This window comes from Hyperolius riggenbachi, chromosome 5 (genome assembly GCF_040937935.1).
Source record: "Hyperolius riggenbachi isolate aHypRig1 chromosome 5, aHypRig1.pri, whole genome shotgun sequence".
Taxonomy (NCBI): Eukaryota; Metazoa; Chordata; class Amphibia; order Anura; family Hyperoliidae; genus Hyperolius; species Hyperolius riggenbachi.
In genome coordinates, this window is record NC_090650.1 from 1,506,169 (window position 1) to 1,530,560 (window position 24,392).

The 24,392-nt window shown below is 52.1% G+C and overlaps 1 protein-coding gene across 2 annotated transcripts in view; it reads left to right on the forward strand.

Moving 5' to 3' along the window:
- VPS50 (VPS50 subunit of EARP/GARPII complex) overlaps nucleotides 1-24,392 on the forward strand; it is a 330,838-nt gene that overhangs the window by 273,613 nt on the left and 32,833 nt on the right. For both annotated transcript variants that reach the window (XM_068238471.1, XM_068238472.1), the window contains 4 exons: nucleotides 15,438-15,608; nucleotides 17,111-17,229; nucleotides 17,870-17,976; nucleotides 24,255-24,376. In XM_068238471.1, the coding sequence (XP_068094572.1) occupies nucleotides 15,438-15,608; nucleotides 17,111-17,229; nucleotides 17,870-17,976; nucleotides 24,255-24,376 (519 nt within the window). The remainder of the gene's footprint in view (nucleotides 1-15,437; nucleotides 15,609-17,110; nucleotides 17,230-17,869; nucleotides 17,977-24,254; nucleotides 24,377-24,392) is intronic.

The following is a 24,392-nucleotide window of genomic DNA, read 5'->3' on the forward strand; positions in this document are numbered from 1 at the left end:
CCTTCCTGCACAGAGGCCGTCCTTGTCAGTCCTCCTATTGGCTGGGAGAATGGGGCGGGGCAGCATGCTGCAGCTACATGTAAGTTCCAGAACCTTCCTGCACAGTGGCCGTCCTTGTCAGTCCTCCTATTGGCCGGGAGAATGGGGCGGGGCAGCATTCTGCAGCTACATGTAAGTTCCAGAACCTTCCTGCACAGTGGCCGTCCTTGTCAGTCCTCCTATTGGCCGGGAGAATGGGGCGGGGCAGCATGCTGCAGCTACATGTAAGTTCCAGAACCTTCCTGCACAGTGGCCGTCCTTGTCAGTCCTAATATTGGCCGGGAGAATGGGGCGGGGCAGCATTCTGCAGCTACATGCATGTTCCAGAACCTTCCTGCACAGTGGCCATCCTTGTCAGTCCTCTTATTGGCCGGGAGAATGGGGCGGGGCAGCATGCTGCAGCTACATGTAAGTTCCAGAACCTTCCTGCACAGTGGCCGTCCTTGTCAGTCCTCCTATTGGCTGGGAGAATGGGGCGGGGCAGCATGCTGCAGCTACATGTAAGTTCCAGAACCTTCCTGCACAGTGGCCGTCCTTGTCAGTCGTCCTATTGGCTGGGAGAATGGGGCGGGGCAGCATGCTGCAGCTACATGTAAGTTCCAGAACCTTCCTGCACAGCGGCCGTCCTTGTCAGTCCTCTTATTGGCTGGGAGAATGGGGCGGGGCAGCATGCTGCAGCTACATGTAAGTTCCAGAACCTTCCTGCACAGTGGCCGTCCTTGTCAGTCCTCCTATTGGCTGGGAGAATGGGGCGGGGCAGCATGCTGCAGCTACATGTAAGTTCCAGAACCTTCCTGCACAGCGGCCGTCCTTGTCAGTCCTCTTATTGGCAGGGAGAATGGGGCGGGGCAGCATGCTGCAGCTACATGTAAGTTCCAGAACCTTCCTGCACAGCAGCCGTCCTTGTCAGTCCTCTTATTGGCTGTGAGAATGGGGCGGGGCAGCATTCTGCAGCTACATGTAAGTTCCAGAACCTTCCTGCACAGCGGCCGTCCTTGTCAGTCCTCCTATTGGCCGGGAGAATGGGGCGGGGCCGCATGCTGCAGCTACATGTAAGTTCCAGAACCTTCCTGCACAGCGACCGTCCTTGTCAGTCCTCCTATTGGCTGTGAGAATGGGGCGGGGCAGCATTCTGCAGCTACATGTAAGTTCCAGAACCTTCCTGCACAGTGGCCGTCCTTGTCAGTCCTCCTATTGGCTGTGAGAATGGGGCGGGGCAGCATTCTGCAGCTACATGTAAGTTCCAGAACCTTCCTGCACAGCGGCCGTCCTTGTCAGTCCTCTTATTGGCAGGGAGAATGGGGCGGGGCAGCATTCTGCAGCTACATGTAAGTTCCAGAAAGAGGGCATTTAAAAATGTACATTAAAAATACATTCAAACTGAATACATTATAAGTTATAGATCAGCTAAACACGGAATGATTGTTCCTCTCATTTAGCCCCAAAGGGCCTCTAGCTTAAAAATGAGAAATCCAAAAGCTTTCTCTTTATAAGAGCTTGTTATGCCAGTCTCCACCCCTTCTAGCTTGTTATGCCAGTCTCCACCCCTTCTAGCTTGTTATGCCAGTCTCCACCCCTTCTAGCTTGTTATGCCAGTCTCCACCCCGTCTAGCTTGTTATGCCAGTCTCCACCCCTATTAGCTTGTTATGCCAGTCTCCACCCTCTTTTAGCTTGTTATGCCAGTCTCCACCCCTCCTAGCTTGTTATGCCAGTCTCCACCCTCTTCTAGCTTGTTATGCCAGTCTCCACCCTCTTCTAGCTTGTTATGCCAGTCTCCACCCCCTTCTAGCTTGTTATGCCAGTCTCCACCCTCTTCTAGCTTGTTATGCCAGTCTCCACCCTCTTCTAGCTTGTTATGCCAGTCTCCACCCCCTTCTAGCTTGTTATGCCAGTCTCCACCCCCTTCTAGCTTGTTATGCCAGTCTCCACCCCTTCTAGCTTGTTATGCCAGTCTCCACCCCTTCTAGCTTGTTATGCCAGTCTCCACCCCTTCTAGCTTGTTATGCCAGTCTCCACCCCTTCTAGCTTGTTATGCCAGTCTCCACCCCTATTAGCTTGTTATGCCAGTCTCCACCCTCTTTTAGCTTGTTATGCCAGTCTCCACCCCTCCTAGCTTGTTATGCCAGTCTCCACCCTCTTCTAGCTTGTTATGCCAGTCTCCACCCTCTTCTAGCTTGTTATGCCAGTCTCCACCCCCTTCTAGCTTGTTATGCCAGTCTCCACCCTCTTCTAGCTTGTTATGCCAGTCTCCACCCTCTTCTAGCTTGTTATGCCAGTCTCCACCCCCTTCTAGCTTGTTATGCCAGTCTCCACCCCCTTCTAGCTTGTTATGCCAGTCTCCACCCCTTCTAGCTTGTTATGCCAGTCTCCACCCCTTCTAGCTTGTTATGCCAGTCTCCACCCCTTCTAGCTTGTTATGCCAGTCTCCACCCCTATTAGCTTGTTATGCCAGTCTCCACCCCTTTTAGCTTGTTATGCCAGTCTCCACCCCTTCTAGCTTGTTATGCCCCCCCCCCCTAAAGTTGGCCTCAGTATAGGAAGCTGCTATAGGTGCCCCCAGTATAGAATAGCATAAGAATCTCTCCTGCTTTATAATCCACCAATTATTATAGATTGCGCTCTTTATCTGCTCATACATTGGTGAATGAGTAAAATGCTTGTACATTCTCTTCTGGGGGGTCTTTTTAGAAGGGCATAATAAACTTCCTCTATCTCTGTTAGCAGCTTTTAAAGGGAACCTTAACTGAGAGTGATATGAATGTTTCCTTTTACACAATACCAGTTACCTGGCAGTCCTGCTGATCTCTCTGGCCGCAGTAGTGTCTGAATCACAGACCTGAAACAAGCATGCAGCTAATCCAGTCTGACTTCAGTCAGAGCACCTGATCTGCATGCTTGTTCAGGGGCTGTGGCTGTAAGTATTAGAGACACAGGATCAGCAGGCGATTCAGGCATCTGGCATTATTGTAAAAGGAAAGTCCATATCCTTCTCTGTTTAGGTTCCCTTTAAGGAATCGGCCTTTAAAGAGAAACCGTAACCAAGGATTGAATTTCATCCCAATCAGTAGCTGATATCCCCCTTTCCCATGAGAAGACTTTACCTAACGGATCATCAGGGGGCTCTGTATGGCGGATATTGTGGTGAAACCCACTCCCAGAGTGTGATGTCAGGCCCATGGTTCTGACATCACACTGTGGGAGCCTTGTTGCATTGTGGGAAATAACAGCTGTGTACAACTGCCAAAAAAGCAAGAAGCATCTCCTTCCAGTGACATCACCTGCCAGCAGTAAAAAGATTGCCATGTGATAAATGTCAGAATGTAAATCAGGGAGAGGAAAGATTTTACAATGGGAAAAACACTGACTAAATCATTTATACATAATTATTGTAAAAATGAAGCACTTTTGTTCATCTTTAAGTTCATCTGCTTGAAGGATAACATCCTCCCATGTACTAGCATTCAGTTTTACAGAGAATCTGTATAAAAAATAAGTGCCCCTGGGGGGTGCTCACCTCGGGTGGGGGAAGCCTCCGGATCCTATTGAGGCTTCCCCCGTCCTCCTCCGTCCCACGGTGGTCTCGCTAGATGTCCCCGAATGGCGGCCATATAAATATTTATCTTCCCGACTCCAGAGCAGGCGCAGTAGCGGCTCTCTGCTCGGAAATGGCCGATCCCGGGAGGATACGCTCTACTGCACAAGCGCAAGCCGCCCATCACTCTAGGGGTAGCTCTGCATGCGGGTAGATGGCCGGAGGTCCCACTCTTTACAGACTCCATCTCTGCGTCCAGCTCGGGCTTTACAAAGGGCTGGATGAGAAGTTCTGTGAAAGGTTATTTGTGTAACTTTAGTTGTCCTCTCTACAAATGACAATCATAAAAGATAATTTAGAGTAGATTATGGAGCCGTGATATCGCTGCATATGCGTGCATGAAGGGCGAGAACTCCCATGTCACCGGCGTCACCAATCAGTGGGACATGGACAGAGCCACATGCAGAGTCATTAGTGCAGCCGCCGGGCTGACAGGTCATGTATTATTCTGCTATATTCCGAGAAAGATGGAAAATAACTCGATAAACAGGAAACTATTCCGCTATTCTTGATTGATTGTTTTTCTCTAAACGCTAATTCACTTAATGCCCCGCCCATCACCACCTGATCTCCAGAGACACCTGCGTGTTTCCCAGAGAGGAGAGAGGTCAGAGTAACTCCCCTAATGCTCCGCCCATCACCACCTGATCTCCAGAGACACCTGCGTGTTTCCCAGAGAGGAGAGAGGTCAGAGTAACTCCCTTAATGCCCCGCCCATCACCACCTGATCTCCAGAGACGCCTGCGTGTTTCTCAGAGAGGAGAGGTTAGAGTAACTCCCCTAATGCCCCGCCCATCACCACCTGATCTCCAGAGAGGAGACGTCCGAGTAACTCCCCTAATGCCCCGCCCATCACCACCTGATCCCCAGAGACGCCTGCGTGTTTCTCAGAGAGGAGAGGTTAGAGTAACTCCCCTAATGCCCCGCCCATCACCACCTGATCTCCAGAGACGCCTGCGTGTTTCCCAGAGAGGAGAGGTCAGAGTAACTCCCCTAATGCCCCACCCATCACCACCTGATCTCCAGAGACACCTGCGTGTTTCCCAGAGAGGAGAGGTCAGAGTAACTCCCCTAATGCCCCGCCCATCACCACCTGATCTCCAGAGACGCCTGCGTGTTTCCCAGAGAGGAGAGGTCAGAGTAACTCCCCTAATGCCCCGCCCATCACCACCTGATCTCCAGAGACGCCTGCGTGTTTCCCAGAGAGGAGAGGTCAGAGTAACTCCCTTAATGCCCCGCCCATCACCACCTGATCTCCAGAGACGCCTGCGTGTTTCCCAGAGAGGAGAGGTCAGAGTAACTCCCTTAATGCCCCGCCCATCACCACCTGATCTCCAGAGACACCTACGTGTTTCCCAGAGAGGAGAGAGGTCAGAGTAACTCCCCTAATGTCCCGCCCATCACCACCTGATCTCCAGAGACGCCTGCGTGTTTCCCAGAGAGGAGAGAGGTCAGAGTAACTCCCCTAATGCCCCGCCCATCACCATCTGATCTCCAGAGACGCCTGCGTGTTTCCCAGAGAGGAGAGAGGTCAGAGTAACTCCCCTAATGCCCCGCCCATCACCACCTGATCTCCAGAGACGCCTGCGTGTTTCCCAGAGAGGAGAGGTCAGAGTAACTCCCCTAATGCCCCGCCCATCACCACCTGATCTCCAGAGACGCCTGCGTGTTTCCCAGAGAGGAGACGTCAGGGTAACTCCCCTAATGCCCCGCCCATCACCACCTGAGCTCCAGAGACGCCTGCGTGTTTCCCAGAGAGGAGAGAGGTCAGAGTAACTCCCCTAATGCTCCGCCCATCACCACCAAATCTCCAGACGCCTGCGTGCTTCCCTGAGAGGAGAGGTCAGAGTAACGCCCCTAATGCCCCGCCCATCACCACCTGATCTCCAGAGACAACTGCGTGTTTCCCAGAGAGGAGAGGTCAGAGTAACTCCCCTAATGCCCCGCCCATCACCACCTGATCTCTAGAGACGCCTGCGCGTTTCCCTGAGAGGAGAGGTCAGAGTAACTCCCCTAATGCTCTGCCCATCACCTCCTGATCTCCAGAGACGCCTGCGTGTTTCCCAGAGAGAAGAGAGGTCTGAGTAACTCCCCTAATGCCCCGCCCATCACCATCTGATCTCTGGAGACACCTGCGTGTTTCCCACAGAGGAGAGAGGTCAGAGTAACTCCCCTAATGCCCCGCCCATCACCACCTGATCTCCAGAGACACCTGCGTGTTTCCCAGAGAGGAGAGGTCAGAGTAACTCCCCTAATGCCCCGCCCATCACCCCCTGATCTCCAGAGACGCCTGCGTGTTTCCCAGAGAGGAGATAGGTCAGAGTAACTCCCCTAATGCCCCGCCCATCACCATCTGATCTCTGAAGACACCTGCGTGTTTCCCAGAGAGGAGAGGGGTCAGAGTAACTCCCCTAATGCCCCGCCCATCACCACCTGATCTCCAGAGACGCCTGCGTGTTTCCCAGAGAGGAGAGGTCAGAGTAACTCCCTTAATGCCCCGCCCATCACCACCTGATCTCCAGAGACGCCTGCGTGTTTCCCAGAGAGGAGAGGTCAGAGTAACTCCCTTAATGCCCCGCCCATCACCACCTGATCTCCAGAGACACCTACGTGTTTCCCAGAGAGGAGAGAGGTCAGAGTAACTCCCCTAATGTCCCGCCCATCACCACCTGATCTCCAGAGACGCCTGCGTGTTTCCCAGAGAGGAGAGAGGTCAGAGTAACTCCCCTAATGCCCCGCCCATCACCATCTGATCTCCAGAGACGCCTGCGTGTTTCCCAGAGAGGAGAGAGGTCAGAGTAACTCCCCTAATGCCCCGCCCATCACCACCTGATCTCCAGAGACGCCTGCGTGTTTCCCAGAGAGGAGAGGTCAGAGTAACTCCCCTAATGCCCCGCCCATCACCACCTGATCTCCAGAGACGCCTGCGTGTTTCCCAGAGAGGAGACGTCAGGGTAACTCCCCTAATGCCCCGCCCATCACCACCTGATCTCCAGAGACGCCTGCGTGTTTCCCAGAGAGGAGAGAGGTCAGAGTAACTCCCCTAATGCTCCGCCCATCACCACCAAATCTCCAGACGCCTGCGTGCTTCCCTGAGAGGAGAGGTCAGAGTAACGCCCCTAATGCCCCGCCCATCACCACCTGATCTCCAGAGACAACTGCGTGTTTCCCAGAGAGGAGAGGTCAGAGTAACTCCCCTAATGCCCCGCCCATCACCACCTGATCTCTAGAGACGCCTGCGCGTTTCCCTGAGAGGGGAGGTCAGAGTAACTCCCCTAATGCTCTGCCCATCACCTCCTGATCTCCAGAGACGCCTGCGTGTTTCCCAGAGAGAAGAGAGGTCTGAGTAACTCCCCTAATGCCCCGCCCATCACCATCTGATCTCTGGAGACACCTGCGTGTTTCCCACAGAGGAGAGAGGTCAGAGTAACTCCCCTAATGCCCCGCCCATCACCACCTGATCTCCAGAGACACCTGCGTGTTTCCCAGAGAGGAGAGGTCAGAGTAACTCTCCTAATGCCCCGCCCATCACCCCCTGATCTCCAGAGACGCCTGCGTGTTTCCCAGAGAGGAGAGAGGTCAGAGTAACTCCCCTAATGCCCCGCCCATCACCATCTGATCTCTGAAGACGCCTGCGTGTTTCCCAGAGAGGAGAGGTCAGAGTAACTCCCCTAATGCCCCGCCCATCACCATCTGATCTCTGGAGACTCCTGCGTGTTTCCCAGAGAGGAGAGGTCAGAGTAGCTCCCCTAATGCCCCCCCCCCCCCATCACCACCTGATCTCCAGAGACGCCTGCGTGTTTCCCAGAGAGGAGAGGTCAGAGTAACTCCCCTAATTCCCCGCCCATCACCACCTGATCTCCAGAGACACCTGCGTGTTTCCCAGAGGAGAGGTCAGAGTAACTCCCCTAATGCCCCGCCCATCACCACCTGATCTCCAGAGACACCTGCGTGTTTCCCAGAGAGGAGAGGTCAGAGTAACTCCCCTAATGCTCCGCCCATCATCACCTGATCTCCAGAGACGCCTGCATGTTTCCCAGAGAGGAAAGGTCAGAGTAACTCTCCTAATGCCCGCCCATCACCACCTGATCTACAGAGACACCTGCGTGTTTCCCAGAGAGGAAAGGTCAGAGTAACTCCCATAATGCCCCGCCCATCACCACCTGCTCTCCAGAGACGCCTGCATGTTTCCCAGAGAGGAGAGGTCAGAGTAACTCCCCTAATGCCCCGCCCATCACCACCTGATCTCCAGAGACACCTGCGTGTTTCCCACAGAGGAGAGGTCAGAGTAACTCCCCTAATGCCCCGCCCATCACCACCTGATCTCCAGAGACGCCTGCGTGTTTCCCAGAGAGGAGAGGTCAGAGTAACTCCCCTAATGCCCCGCCCATCACCACCTGATCTCCAGAGACTCCTGCGTGTTTCCCAGAGAGGAGAGGTCAGAGTAACTCCCCTAATGCTCCGCCCATCACCACCTGATCTCCAGAGACACCTGCGTGTTTCCCACAGAGGAGAGGTCAGAGTAACTCCCCTAATGCCCCGCCCATCACCACCTGATCTCCAGAGACGCCTGCGTGTTTCCCAGAGAGGAGAGGTCAGAGTAACTCCCCTAATGCTCCGCCCATCACCACCTGATCTCCAGAGACGCCTGCGTGTTTCCCAGAGAGGAGAGGTCGGAGTAACTCCCCTAATGTCCCGCCCATCACCACCTGATCTCCAGAGACGCCTGCGTGTTTCCCAGAGAGGAGAGGTCAGATTAACTCCCCTAATGCCCCGCCCATCACCCCCTGATCTCCAGAGACGCCTGCGTGTTTCCCAGAGAGGAGAGGTCAGAGTAACTCCCCTAATGCCCTGCCCATCACCCCCTGATCTCCAGAGACGCCTGCGTGTTTCTCAGAGAGGAGACGTCAGAGTAACTCCCCTAATGCCCCGCCCATCACCACCTGATCTCCAGAGACTCCTGCGTGTTTCCCAGAGAGGAGAGGTCAGAGTAACTCCCCTAATGCCTCGCCCATCACCACCTGATCTCCAGAGACGCCTGCGTGTTTCCCAGAGAGGAGAGAGGTCAGAGTAACTCCCCTAATGCCCCGCCCATCACCACCTGATCTCCAGAGACGCCTGCGTGGTTCCCAGAGAGGAAAGGTCAGAGTAACTCTCCTAATGCCCCGCCCATCTCCACCTGATCTCCGGAGACGCCTGCGTGTTTCCCAGAGAGGAGAGAGGTCAGAGTAACTCCCCTAATGCCCCGCCCATCACCACCTGATCTCCAGAGACGCCTGCGTGTTTCCCAGAGAGGAAAGGTCAGAGTAACTCTCCTAATGCCCCGCCCCATCACCACCTGATCTCCAGGGACACCTGCGTGTTTCCCAGAGAGGAGAGGTCAGAGTAACTCCCCTAATGCCCGCCCATCACCACCTGATCTCCAGAGACGCCTGCGTGTTTCCCAGAGAGGAAAGGTCAGAGTAACTCTCCTAATGCCCCGCCCATCACCACCTGATCTCCAGAGACGCCTGCATGTTTCCCAGAGAGGAGAGGTCAGAGTAACTCCCCTAATGCCCTGCCCATCACCACCTGATCCCTGGAGATGCCTGCGTGTGTCTCAGAGAGGAGAGGTCAGAGTAACTCCCCTAATGCCCCGCCCATCACCACCTGATCTCCAGAGACTCCTGCGTGTTTCCCAGAGAGGAAAGAGGTCAGAGTAACTCCCCTAATGCCCTGCCCATCACCATCTGATCTCTGGAGACACCTGCATGTTTCCCAGAGAGGAAAGGTCAGAGTAACTCCACTAATGTCCCGCCCATCACCACCTGATCCCCAGAGACGCCTGCGTGTTTCCCAGAGAGGAGAGAGGTCAGAGTAACTCCCCTAATGCCCCGCCCATCACCATCTGATCTCTGGAGACACCTGCGTGTTTCCCAGAGAGGAAAGGTCAGAGTAACTCCCCTAATGCCCCGCCCATCACCACCTGATCTCTAGAGACACCGGCGTGTTTCCCAGAGAGGAGAGGTCAGAGTATCCCCCTAATGCCCCGCCCATCACCACCTGATCTCCAGAGACTCCTGCGTGTTTCCCAGAGAGGAGAGGTCAGAGTATCCCCCCTAATGCCCCGCCCATCACCACCTGATCTCCAGAGACTCCTGCGTGTTTCCCAGAGAGGAGAGGTCAGAGTAACTCCCCTAATGCCCCGCCCATCACCACCTGATCTCCAGAGACTCCTGCGTGTTTCCCAGAGGGGAGAGGTCAGAGTAACTCCCCTAATGCCCCGCCCATCACCACCTCATCTCCAGATGCGCCTGCGTGTTTCCCAGAGGGGAGAGAGGTCAGAGTAACTCCCCTAATGCCCCCCCCATCACCACCTGATCTCCAGAGACGCCTGCGTGTTTCCCAGAGAGGAGAGAGGTCAGAGTAACTCACCTAATGCCCCGCCCATCACCACCTGATCTCCAGAGACTCCTGCGTGTTTCCCAGAGAGGAGAGGTCAGAGTAACTCCCCTAATGCCCCGCCCATCACCACCTGATCTACAGAGACTCCTGCGTGTTTCCCAGAGAGGAGAGGTCAGAGTAACTCCTCTAATGCCCCGCCCATCATCACCTGATCTCCAGAGACTCCTGCGTGTTTCCCAGAGAGGAGAGGTCAGAGTAACTCCCCTAATGCCCCGCCCATTACCCCCTGATCTCCAGAGACTCCTGCGTGTTTCCCAGAGAGGAGAGTGGTTGCACCTATTCCAGAGGGGGGGAGGGGGGTCATACAGGTCAGGGGTTGGGTCAAGCTATCTTTGCAGATGATGGGTTACATTATCCTTCCTTCCTTGTAAGTAGCAGCTCTTGAGAAGAGGTGCTGTTCTGATATTGTTGAAGACTTGAGAACCTCTATAATCTATAAATGTGTTGGGGGGACATGTATCTATTCTAGGCCTGGTCCCTGGGTTGGGTCTTTTTGCTGTAGGTCTGTGGGCTCTCTCTGTTCTCCATTCTATATCTGGAACTTCTGGGGCTACTTTTTGGAAAAGTCTAAGCAGGTCTGGTCGTTTCTCAGTCGGTGATCATTTTTTGCTATTTCCTTAAATTTCATATTTTGTCCGTTGTCCTCCTTTTTCTATTGGCCTTGTTATAGTGTCAAAGCTGCCACGTCTGGTTTGTTCTTGAAGAGCGTTCCCTGATTTGACCATTTGATAATCGTTTGTAAGTTATTATGATTGCCACAGCTACTACCAAATGTCAAACACTGAGAGCAGGATTGTAGCAGACAAAGTTCCCTCTCAGGAGCAGAGAGCCCTGAAGTCCTGTTTCACTCAGTACAATGCAGGCAGCAAAGCACCGTGGTCTGTCCAGAGGCAGTCCGCAGTTTCCAGGACACTAGGGTGGGGCTGAGAGACCAAAAGAGTCCCAGTCATGGCTGTGTGTGAGGACTTGCATACCACCACAATCCAGGAATGTGCGAGCTCTTCTGGGGGACAGCCAGATAATACAAGCTGGAGATGAGGGGGTCACACAACCCTCATGCCCTCTGTCATGATATAGCAGCTAGTTATGATGTTGGGATAATACAGGAACATATTTTATCATTTTTCTATCTGCTGTATATTATGTATGTCAGCCGGTCTGGCTTTGAAGGTATTGGCAGCTGGCTTCCTGGAGTTCGGTATGTACATGTAAATTGACTCTAGAATTGTCTGCTTCTAATTAGGAAACCCTTAATCAGACAGTTGCTGTGAAGCCTATACAGGTGGTCGGACCCTGTTGTCTGAATACTGTCTCAGAGGTGTATTGTGCTTGGGAGCAATTGTCACCTGGACTGGCTGCAGTATGCTCTGACGCAGCTCACACCAGCCTGAGCCAGGCATTTGCATATGCCATCCTTCTGGAATGTTGAAAGCCTTGCTCAAGTTGTCACCTGGGGATGGGAAATCTCTGTAAAGATCAAAAGTGTACAGGAAAAACCTGGGAAGTTCGCATATCACAGAAGGGGGATGACAAACTGAACAATCAGGGGGCTCGGCAGACGGTGATGTCACACTTTAGGGAAATTGCATTAGATTGTGGGACAGAACATCTATTGCCCGAGGCCCCAAATCGGGCTATAAAACAGCAGCTAGGAGAGTCACAACTCGTAGTTCCAGGAGATAGCAACAACGCTAGAACTTCCCCGGCTACTGGCCGGAGCCGTGTTCTCCCGCAAACAACGATTAGACCTTTCAAGTTGGTAACGTTTTGATCCCCATTTTATTTTTATGCAAATATCCTTGTGTGTATCGTAACTTTTATTTTGTAACTTTTTACTTTGTTTTTTGTACATCTTTTGTATATATTATTTTCTGCATTGTTCCACTTTATTTCCTGGAATATTGATTCGTTATTTAAAAGTATGACTTCTGCTGTACTATACGAACACTCATAGCCTAGAAGAGACTGAAGTGTAACTGTGTATAAGTCCATGCCGGATTGTACATTTGAGCAACGCTACCGTATGAGATTGTAATTGCATTGTGTGTATGGGGCACTTTTGTGCTCGACAGCCGAGTGGCTAACAGTATCGTTCGGAACGACTGTTAAAGGGATACTTAAGTCTTAGGAAAAAAAATGACTTTTACTCACCCAAGGCTCCCCTTAGCCTCCTGCAGCTGAACGGTGCCCTCGCCGGGTCCCTCCGATACACCTGGGCTCGCCAGCGGCCACTTCCGGTTTGGCCATCACCGGCCGACAGGCTGGGAACGCGGCTGATTATCCGCGTCCCCGGCCGTAATAGCACCCTCTATAATGCTATTACGGCCGGGGACGCGGATAATCAGCCGCGTTCCCAGCCTGTCCGCCGGTGACGGCCAAACCGGAAGTGGCCGCCGGCGAGTCCAGGTGTATCGGAGGGACCCGGCGAGGGCACCGTTCAGCTGCAGGAGGCTAAGGGGAGCCTCGGGTGAGTAAAAGTCATTTTTTTTTCTAAGACTTAAGTATCCCTTTAATGGTTTTGCTGCACGACAGTGTAACTTGCATTACAAGTCAGTGCCTGATTGTGCTGTGTTACTGTACAACTGTACTGTGTGTGTGTGCGTTGCGTTCCCGTATTCTGCCTAAAGCGCAAAGCTGACCTGAATACGAAAACGCAGATTGCGTGAGCGCTCGACAGCAGAGTGGACGTTTCTAGCAACAGCTAGTGGTGGCAGTGAGAGGTGTTCTGAGGGGTCACAGCCTTGTTTTAGCTTGACTAAGGCTGCTTCCCCTCTCGATCTGGTCAAACCTGCAGTCGGGAACCGTATCCGCAGGCGTGCCGTGGGCCGGTTCCTGACACCCTCCCAGAAGGGATTGTGGAAATCCAGACCTCTGTGAAGAGAAGGTAGGTGCCCTCCATAAGGTGGCAAAGACTCTGAGTGCCGGGGATGAGGTGAGTATAAGTTTTACCACGACACTGCGCTCACAGCTCCAGTATATCTTTATTCCAAGTTCGCCACTCAAAGGAAGGGAAAAAACAAAGAAATAGCATAATACTGTTTGGACATGTATTTCCTTCCCAAACACCAAGTGCTCCCAGTAAAAATTGTCCCTGTGTATCTCCACACACATGCAGGGTCTCACAGGTCCTCACCATGTAACGTGGCTGCCAGACCACAGACAGCTATATACGCCTTATACTATCACCAGGTGTCACAGTGCTCCTCCTGCTCTCCAGGTATCCCACACACCAGTACACGTGGACTCTCACCTATTTAGATTGCCATCCACATTATAAGACAGCAACAAGCGCCTGTTATATCACATCAGCAGCCACCTCCCAGCAGATAGATCCACATCAGAGTAGGTTATTCATACCACCTATCAAACTGAAGAGTCTCTCATAGCGTAAAAATGTACTTTTATTTAAGAAATTAAAAAGTAGTGCACTCACATGATCCAAAGTTATACACGCATAGTATAAAAACAATGTCCTCCACGCCAGAACTCTCCACACCCGTAGCTCCGTCCTACGTGTTTCGTGCATGCGCACTCATCAGGGGCTGGAGGTGTGTGACGAACTGGCGTCTTAAATCCTATCCCTGTTGATGTCCTTATCCAATAGGCATATTTGCCCATCCCCAAAATGGCCGCTACGCAACTTCCGCCCTCATCCCCCGTATATGCGATAGCAGCAGGGACCTGATCCTATCACTCTATGCCATGTCAGACAGGGCGGGGCTTGTAGCAGATAGCACTGCACTAGCATGAGTGTGCGGTGGGCTGGCCGCTGCGGGCGGCTACAAGCCCCGCCCTGTCTGACATGGCATAGAGTGATAGGATCAGGTCCCTGCTGCTATCGCATATACGGGGGATGAGGGCGGAAGTTGCGTAGCGGCCATTTTGGGAATGGGCAGATATGCCTATTGGATAAGGACATCAACGGGGATAGGATTTAAGACGCCAGTTCGTCACACACCTCCAGCCCCTGATGAGTGCGCATGCACGAAACGCGTAGGGCAGAGCTACGGGTGTGGAGCGTTCTGGCGTGGAGGACATTGTTTTTATACTATGCGTGTATAACTTTGGATTATGTGAGTGCACTACTTTTTAATTCCTTAAATAAAAGTACATTTTTACGCTATGAGAGACTCTTCAGTTTGATAGGTGGTATGAATAACCTACTCTGATGTGGATCTATCTGCTGGAAGAAGGTTGCTGATGTGATATAACAGGCGCTTGTTGCTGTCTTATAATGTGGATGGCAATCTAAATAGGTGAGAGTCCACGTGTACTGGTGTGTGGGATACCTGGAGAGCAGGAGAAGCACTTGACACCTGGTGATAGTATAAGGCGTATATAGCTGTCTGTGGTCTGGCAGCCACGTTATACGGTGAGGACCTGTAAGACCCTGCATGTGTGTGGAGATACACAGGGATAATTTTTACTGGGAGCACTTGGTGTTTGGGAAGGAAATACATGTTTGGGAAGGAAATACATGTCCAAACAGTATTATGCTATGTCTTTGTGTTTTCCCTTCCTTTGAGTGGCGAACTTGGAATAAAGATATACTGGAGCTGTGAGCGCAGTGTCGTGGTGAAACTTATTGGAATACATCTTATGCTTGATGACTGATGCTGCGATCCAGAGGACTTATTGTTGGTTAAAGGGAAGGTTCGGGGAGGGCTGTAAAAAAATAAAAATAAAAATCCACTTACCTGGGGCTTCCTCCAGCCCGTGGCAGGCAGGAGGTGCCCTCGCCGGCGCTCCGCAGGCTCCCGGTGGCCGACCCGACCTGGCCAGGCCGGCTGCCAGGTCGGGCTCTTCTGCGCTCCAAATGCCGGCACTTCTGCGTCCCACGCGGACGCGCTGACGTCATCGGACGTCCGCCGGGCTGTACTGCGCAGGCGCAGAACTACTACGCCTGCGCAGTACAGCCCGGCGGACGTCCGATGACGTCAGCGCGTCCACGTGGGACGCAGAAGTGCCGGCATTTGGAGCGCAGAAGAGCCCGACCTGGCAGCCGGCCTGGCCAGGTCGGGTCGGCCACCGGGAGCCTGCGGAGTGGCGGCGAGGGCACCTCCTGCCTGCCACGGGCTGGAGGAAGCCCCAGGTAAGTGGATTTTTATTTTTTTACAGCCCTCCCCGAACCTTCCCTTTAAGTAAAAGACTTTCACTGTTAATATTAATTGGGACAGTGATCTAGTGAGCACACAAATACATTGTTCTCTGAAATGAGGTGAGTATAGTGGAAGTAGAAAGAGAACACTCTTGTACTCTTGTGTAGCTAAAAGTATCCTCATGAAATTCCTTCCAGACTTGTCACATTATGAGAGCTACATAAAGAATATCTCCTGAATGCTCCATTTCTGTCCTCTGCAGGAATTTAAGTGTTTGAACCAGTCCCGCTCGCCGTCCATGTCGCCCAGTAAACAGGCGTCTGACCCCGCAGCTGTGTCACTGTTTGAGCTCTATATCAACACTGGCAATCCATTCGAGATCCAGTCTTCCCTGAAGGAGGATGAGGCGGAGGATGTGCTGGCTGCAAATGGGGTAACAGGACTTTATTCCATGTGACTTGCAATGTGCAGAATAGTGGGTGGAGCCATGCAAATCATCCCTTTGCTTCATGTTGATGCTAGGTGTTGAAGTTTTGGTGTTGATGTGTTGTGTTTGGTGTTGCGTGGTTGATGTTGATGTTTCGGTGTTGTGTGTTTGGTGTTGCATGTTGTGTTGTGTGGTTGATGTTTTGGTGTTGATGTTGCGTGTTTTGTGGTTGATGTTTCGGTGTTGTGTTGTGGGTTTGGTGTTGCGTGTTGTGTGGTTGATGTTAATGTTCGGTGTTGATTTGTTGTGTGTTTGTTGTTGTATGATTGATGTTGCCTTTTGTTGTGTTGTAGGTTTGGTGTTGTGTGGTTGATTTTGATGTTTCGTGTTGTGTGTTTGGTGTTGCCTGTTGATGTGTTGGGGGTTTTGGTGTTTGCATGTTGTCGGTTGATGTTTTGGTGTTGATTTTGGCTGTTGATGTTTAGGTGTTGTGTTGTGTGTTTGGTGTTGCATGTTGTGTTGTGTGGTTGATGTTTTGGCGTTAATGTTGCCTATTGATGTGTTGTGTGTTTGGTGTTGCATGGTTGATTTTGATACTGCATGTAGATGTTTCAGTGTTAATGTTGCCTGTTGATGTTTTTGTGTTGATGTTACGATGTTGCTGTGTTGTGTTTTTGGTGTTGCGTGGTTGTTTCGGTGTTGATTTTTGCCTGTTGATATTTTGGTGTAGATGTTGCCTATTGATGTTTAGGTGTTGAGATGTTGTGTGTTTGGTGTTGCTTGTTGTGTTGTGTAGTTGATTTTTCGATGTGGCATGTTGATGTTGCCTGTTGATGTGTTGAGTGTTTGGTGTTGCTTGTTGGGTTGCGTGGTTGATGTTTATGTGTTGTGTGTTTGGTGTTGTGTGGTTGATGGTTCGGTGTTGATGTGTTTTGTGTTTGATGTTGCTTGTTGTGTTGTGTGGTTGATTTTTCGGTGTGGTGTGTTGATGTTGCCTGTTGATGTGTTGTGTGTTTGGTTTTGCTTGTTGGGTTGTGTGGTTGATGTTGATGTTTCGGTGTTGTGTGTTTGGTGTTATGTGGTTGATGTTTCAGTGTTGATGTTGCCTGTTGATGTTTTGTGTGTTTGGTGTTGCTTGTTGGATTACGTGGATGATGGTTCGTTGTTGATGTGTTTGGTGTTGCTTGTTGTGTTGTGTGGTTGATTTTTCGGTGTGGCGTGTTGATGTTGCCTGTTGATGTGTTGTGTGTTTGGTGTTGCTTGTTGGATTACGTGGTTGATGGTTCAGTGTTGTGTGGTTGATGGTTCGGTGTTGATCTGTTTGGTGTTGCTTGTTGTGTTGTGTGGTTGATGTTTCGGTGTGGCGTGTTGATGTTGCCTGTTGATGTGTTGTGTGTTTGGTTTTGCTTGTTGGGTTGTGTGGTTGGTGTGTAGTCTGGTCACTGTACACAACAGTAGTCCCATAAGCGGTGGGATGAGCATGACATGCCTCTCCTCTGTTTCCCCAGTATGAATCTGACGAGTTGGAGAAAAGCGCTTATCAGGAGTACGACAGTGACAGCGACGTCCCGGAGGAGCTAAAGAGAGACTATGTGGATGAGCAGACTGGAGACGCCCCGTCCAAGAGGTTACCGTCCATTCCATACAGCTTCCCCGGCCTGCTCCTTGTTTATTCCATACAGCTTCCCCCGCCAGTCTCCTATGTCATACAGTGTCCCCGGCCAGTCCCTTGTTTATTCCATACATCGTCCCCGGCCAGTCCCTTGTTTATTCCATAAAGCTTCCCGGCCAGTCTCCTATGTCATACAGCGTCCCCGGCCAGTCTTTTGTCTATTCCACACAGCTTCCCCAGCCTGCTCCTTGTTTAATCCATACATCTACCCCGGCCAGTCTCCTATGTCATACAGCTTCCCCGGCCTGCTCCTTGTTTATTCCATACATCTACCCCGACCAGTCTCCTATGTCATACAGCTTCCCCGGCCTGCTCCTTGTTTATTCCATACATCTATCCCGACCAGTCTCCTATGTCATACAGCTTCCCCGGCCTGCTCCTTGTTTATTCCATACATCTACTCCGGCCCGTCTCCTATGTCATACAGCTTCCCCGGCCTGCTCCTTGTTTATTCCATACAGCTTTCCAGGCCTGCCCCTTGTTTATTCCATACAGCTTCCTTGGCCAGTCCCTTGTTTATTCCATGCAGGTTCCCCAGAAGTCCCGCGATTAGCAGCTTGTGGTAATTATATGTCATGTTCTCTCGTCCATGAAGTGTTTCCCGGGAGACGCTGCGGAGCCACAAGCGGTCGGACTACAACCTGAATAAGATGAACGCCCCCATCCTGACCAACACCACGCTGAACGTCATCCGGCTGGTCGGTGAGTCGCTCCTCGTCAATAATCTGCCTCTAATATATGTGGAACAGCTGGCGGGGGAGGGGTCATTATCTGCCTCTAATATATGCAGAACAGCTGGCGGGGGGAGGGTTTATCTGCCTCTAATATATGCGGAACAGCTGGCGGGGGAGGGGTCATTATCTGCTTCTAATATATGCGGAACAGCTGGCGGGGAGGGGTTATTATCTGCCTCTAATATATGCGGAACAGCTAGCGGGGAGGGGTTATTATCTGCCTCTAATATATGCGGAACAGCTGGAGGGGGGAGGAGTGATTATCTGCCTCTAATATATGCAGAACAGCTGACGGGGGAGGGGTCATTATCTGCCTCTAATATATGCGGAACAGCTGGCGGAGGAGGGGTTATTATCTGCCCCTAATATATGAGGAACAGCTGGCGGGGGAGGGGTTATTATCTGCCTCTAATATATGCGGAACAGCTGACGGTTATATTGCTGGACACACAGACTGCCCATCTCTGATTACCATCTCCACCCTCCAGCAGAGGAAGGGTTATATTGCTGGACACACAGGCTGCCCATCTCTGATTACCATCTCCACCCTCCAGCAGAGAAAGGGTTATATTGCTGAACACACAGGCTGCCCATCTCTAATAACCATCTCCACCCTCCAGCAGAGAAAGGGTTGTATTGCTGGACACACAGGCTTTCCATCTCTGATTACCATCTCCACCCTCCAGCGGAGGAAGGGTTATATTGCTGGACACACAGACTGCCCATCTCTGGTTACCATCTCCACCCCCCAGCAGAGAGGGTTATATTGCTCGACACACAGGCTTCCCATCTCTGATTACCATCTCCACCCCCCAGCAGAGGGGGTTATACTGCTGGACACACAGACTGCCCATCTCTGATTACCATCTCCACACTCCAGCGGAGGAAGGGTTATATTGCTGGACACACAGGCTGCCCATCTCTGATAACCATCTCCACCCTCCAGCAGAGAAAGGGTTATATTGCTGGACACACAGGCTGCCCATCTCTGATTACCATCTCCACCCTCCAGCGCAGAGAGGGTTATATTGCTGGACACACAGACTGCCCATCTCTGATTACCATCTCCACCCTCCAGCGCAGAGAGGGTTATATTGCTAGACACACAGACTGCCCATCTCTGATTACCATCTCCACCCCCCAGCAGAGAAAGGGTTATATTGCTGGACACACAGACTGCCCATCTCTGATTACCATCTCCACCCCCCAGCGGAGGAAGGGTTATATTGCTGGACACACAGTCTGCCCATCTCTGATTACCATCTCCACCCTCCAGCAGAGAGAGGGTTATATTGCTGGACACACAGGCTGCCCATCTCTGATTACCATCTCCACCCTCCAGCAGAGAAAGGGTTATATTGCTGGACACACAGTCTGCCCATCTCTGATTACCATCTCCACCCCCCAGCAGAGAGAGGGTTACATTGCTGGACACACAGACTGCCCATCTCTGATTACCATCTCCACCCTCCAGCACAGAGAGGGTTATATTGCTGGACACGCAGGCTGCCCATCTCTGATTACCATCTCCACCCTCCAGCAGAGAAGGGTTATATTGCTGGACACACAGTCTGCCCATCTCTGATTACCATCTCCAACCTCCAGCAGAGAAAGGGTTATATTGCTGGACACGCAGGCTGCCCATCTCTGATTACCATCTCCACCCTCCAGCAGAGAAGGGTTATATTGCTGGACACACAATGCTAATTAATACATATCACATGATCCCTTTTATACCTGCTAGGAAATGTATTTGCAATGTATTGTTTTCTTTGCTATGTTTACTTCCTGGTTGGGAGAACATGTGATGTAATGAGGTCATTTCCTAGCAGGTATAAAAGGGATCATGTGATATGTATTAATTAGCATTGATAAAGGCTGTGGACAGCTGAAACGTCTGCTGCTGTTGTAAGCTTTATAATTTTGCTCAATAAACTGAGCTTGTGTGCTGCAATTCTCTGGACTTTTATATATACACACACACACACACACATGGCTTTTAGGGTATTTTTATCACGCTGCCACAACAGAGAAATATACACTTTCTAAGCTGCCAATTAAGCACGCTATGTGGGGATAGTGCTCTATAAGGTCTGTCCGTGTGTGACTGCGGTATATGGTGTGTCCGTGTGTGACTGCGGTATAAGGTGTGTCCGTGTGTGACTGCGGTATGAGGTCTGTCCGTGTGTGACTGCGGTATGAGGTCTGTCCGTGTGTGACTGCGGTATGAGGTATGTCTGTGTGACTGCAGTATGAGTTCTGTCCGCTTGTGACTGCAGTATGTGGTCTGTCCGTGTGTGACTGCAGTATGAGGTCTGTTCGTGTGTAATTACGGTATGAGGTCTGTCCGTGTGTGACTGCGGTATGAGGTCTGTCCATGTGTGACTGCAGTATGAGGTCTGTCCGTGTGTGACTGCAGTATGAGGTATTTCTGTGTGTGACTGCAGTATGAGGTCTGTCCGCATGTGATTGCGGTATGAGGTCTGGCCATGTGTGACTGCGGTATGAGGTCTGTCTGCGTGTGACTGCGATATGAGGTCTGTCTGCGTGTGACTGCAGTATGAAGTCTGGCCATGTGTGACTGCGGTATGAGGTCTGGCCATGTGTGACTGCGGTATGAGGTCTGGCCATGTGTGACTGAAGTATGAGGTCTGTCTGCGTGTGACTGAAGTATGAGGTCTGTCTGCGTGTGACTGCAGTATGAGGTCTGTCTGCGTGTGACTGCAGTATGAGGTCTGTCCGCGTGTGACTGCAGTGTGAGGTCTGTCCGTGTGTGACTGCGGTATGAGGTCTGTCCGCGTGTGACTGCGGTATGAGGTATTTCCGTGTGTGACTGCAGTGTGAGGTCTGTCCGTGTGTGACTGCGGTATGAGGTCTGTCCGCGTGTGACTGCGGTATGAGGTATTTCCGTGTGTGACTGCAGTATGAGGTCTGTCCGCGTGTGATTGCGGTATGAGGTCTGTCTGCGTGTGACTGCGGTATGAGGTCTGGCCATGTGTGACTGTGGTATGAGGTCTGTCCACATGTGACTGCAGTATGAGGTCTGGCCACGTGTGACTGCGGTATGAGGTCTGGCCGCGTGTGACTGCGGTATGAGGTCTGGCCGCGTGTGACTGCGGTATGAAGTCTGGCCATGTGTGACTGCGGTATGAGGTCTGTCCGTGTGTGACTGCGGTATGAGGTCTGTCCGCGTGTGACTGCGGTATGAGGTATTTCCGTGTGTGACTGCAGTATGAGGTCTGTCCGCGTGTGATTGCGGTATGAGGTCTGTCTGCGTGTGACTGCGGTATGAGGTCTGGCCATGTGTGACTGTGGTATGAGGTCTGTCCACATGTGACTGCAGTATGAGGTCTGGCCACGTGTGACTGCGGTATGAGGTCTGGCCGCGTGTGACTGCGGTATGAGGTCTGGCCGCGTGTGACTGCGGTATGAAGTCTGGCCGTGTGACTGCGGTATGAGGTCTGTCTGCGTGTGACTGCGGTATGAGGTCTGTCCGCGTGTGACTGCGGTATGAGGTCTGTCCGCGTGTGACTGCGGTATGAGGTCTGTCTGCGTGTGACTGCAGTATGAGGTCTGTCTGCGTGTGACTGCGGTATGAGGTCTGTCCGCGTGTGACTGCGGTATGAGGTCTGTCCGCGTGTGACTGCGGTATGAGGTCTGTCCGGGTGTGACTGCGGTATGAGGTCTGTCCGCGTGTGACTGCGGTATGAGGTCTGTCCGCGTGTGACTGCGGTATGAGGTCTGTCCGCGTGTGACTGCAGTATGAGGTCTGTCCGTGTGTGACTGCAGTATGAGGTATTTCTGTGTGTGACTGCAGTATGAGGTCTGTCTGCGTGTGACTGCGGTATGATGTTGTAATGGTTAAGGGCTCTGCCTCTGACACAGGAGACCAGGGTTCGAATCTCAGCTCTGCCTGTTCAGTAAGCCAGCACTAATTCAGTAGGAGACCTTTGGCAAGTCTCCCTTACACTGCTACTGCCAATAGAGCGCGCCCTAGTGGCTGCTGCTCTGCTCTGGCGCTTTGAGTCCGCAAGGAGAAAAGCGCAATATAAATGTTATTTGTCTTGTCTTGTCTATGAGGTCTGTCCGTGTGTGACTGTGGTATGAGGTCTGGCCATGTGTGACTGCAGTATGAGGTCTGGCCATGTGTGACTGCGGTATGAGGTCTGGCCATGTGTGACTGCGGTATGAGGTCTGTCTGCGTGTGACTGCAGTATGAAGTCTGGCCATGTGTGACTGCGGTATGAGGTCTGGCCATGTGTGACTGCGGTATGAGGTCTGTCTGCGTGTGACTGCGGTATGAGGTCTGTCTGCGTGTGACTGCGGTATGAGGTCTGTCTGCGTGTGACTGCAGTATGAAGTCTGGCCATGTGTGACTGCGGTATGAGGTCTGGCCATGTGTGACTGCGGTATGAGGTCTGTCCGCGTGTGACTGCAGTATGAGGTCTGTCCGTGTGTGACTGCAGTATGAGGTATTTCTGTGTGTGACTGCAGTATGAGGTCTGTCTGCGTGTGACTGCGGTACGATGTTGTAATGGTTAAGGGCTCTGCCTCTGACACAGGAGACCAGGGTTCGAATCTCAGCTCTGCCTGTTCAGTAAGCCAGCACTAATTCAGTAGGAGACCTTTGGCAAGTCTCCCTTACACTGCTACTGCCAATAGAGCGCGCCCTAGTGGCTGCTGCTCTGCTCTGGCGCTTTGAGTCCGCAAGGAGAAAAGCGCAATATAAATGTTATTTGTCTTGTCTTGTCTATGAGGTCTGTCCGTGTGTGACTGTGGTATGAGGTCTGGCCATGTGTGACTGCAGTATGAGGTCTGGCCATGTGTGACTGCGGTATGAGGTCTGGCCATGTGTGACTGCGGTATGAGGTCTGTCTGCGTGTGACTGCAGTATGAAGTCTGGCCATGTGTGACTGCGGTATGAGGTCTGGCCATGTGTGACTGCGGTATGAGGTCTGTCTGCGTGTGACTGCAGTATGAAGTCTGGCCATGTGTGACTGCGGTATGAGGTCTGGCTATGTGTGACTGCGGTATGAGGTCTGGCCATGTGTGACTGCGGTATGAGGTCTGTCTGCGTGTGACTGCGGTATGAGGTCTGTCTGCGTGTGACTGCAGTATGAAGTCTGGCCATGTGTGACTGCGGTATGAGGTCTGGCCATGTGTGACTGCACTATGAGGTCTGGCCATGTGTGACTGCGGTATGAGGTCTAGCCATGTGTGACTGCGGTATGAGGTCTGTCTGCGTGTGACTGCAGTATGAAGTCTGGCCATGTGTGACTGCGGTATGAGGTCTGGCCATGTGTGACTGCGGTATGAGGTCTGGCCGCGTGTGACTGCAGTATGAGGTCTGGCCATGTGTGACTGCGGTATGAGGTCTGGCCATGTGTGACTGCGGTATGAGGTCTGTCTGCGTGTGACTGCAGTATGAAGTCTGGCCATGTGTGACTGCGGTATGAGGTCTGGCCGCGTGTGACTGCAGTATGAAGTCTGGCCATGTGTGACTGCGGTATGAGGTCTGGCCATGTGTGATTGCGGTATGAGGTATTTCTGTGTGACTGCGGTATGAGGTCTGGCCGCGTGTGACTGCAGTATGAAGTCTGGCCATGTGTGACTGCGGTATGAGGTCTGTCTGCGTGTGACTGCGGTATGAGGTCTGTCTGCGTGTGACTGCGGTATGAAGTCTGGCCATGTGTGACTGCGGTATGAGGTCTGTCCGCATGTGACTGCGGTATGAAGTCTGTCTGCGTGTGACTGCGGTATGAGGTCTGGCCATGTGTGACTGTGGTATGAGGTCTGTCCACATGTGACTGCAGTATGAAGTCTGGCCATGTGTGACTGCGGTATGAGATCTGGCCATGTATGACTGCGGTATGAGGTCTGGCCATGTGTGACTGCAGTATGAGGTCTGTCCGCGTGTGACTGCAGTATGAGGTCTGTCCGCGTGTGACTGCAGTATGAGGTCTGTCCGCGTGTGACTGCAGTATGAGGTCTGTCCGCGTGTGACTGCAGTATGAGGTCTGGCCATGTGTGACTGCAGTATGAGGTCTGGCCATGTGTAACTGCGGTATGAGGTCTGTCTGCGTGTGACTGCAGTATGAAGTCTGTCCACGTGTGACTGCGGTATGAGGTCTGTCCGCGTGTGACTGCGGTATGAGGTCTGGCCGCGTGTGACTGCGATATGAGGTCTGGCCGCGTGTGACTGGTACCTTTCCTGTCATGGTGATCCATGTCTTCTCTCTCCTAAAGGTAAATACATGCAGATGATGACGATTCTGAAGCCGATTGCATTTGATGTTATACACTGCATGTCACAGTTGTTCGATTACTACTTATACGCGGTCTATACGTTTTTTGGAAGAAATGATGCTGTAAGTATTGCTTATC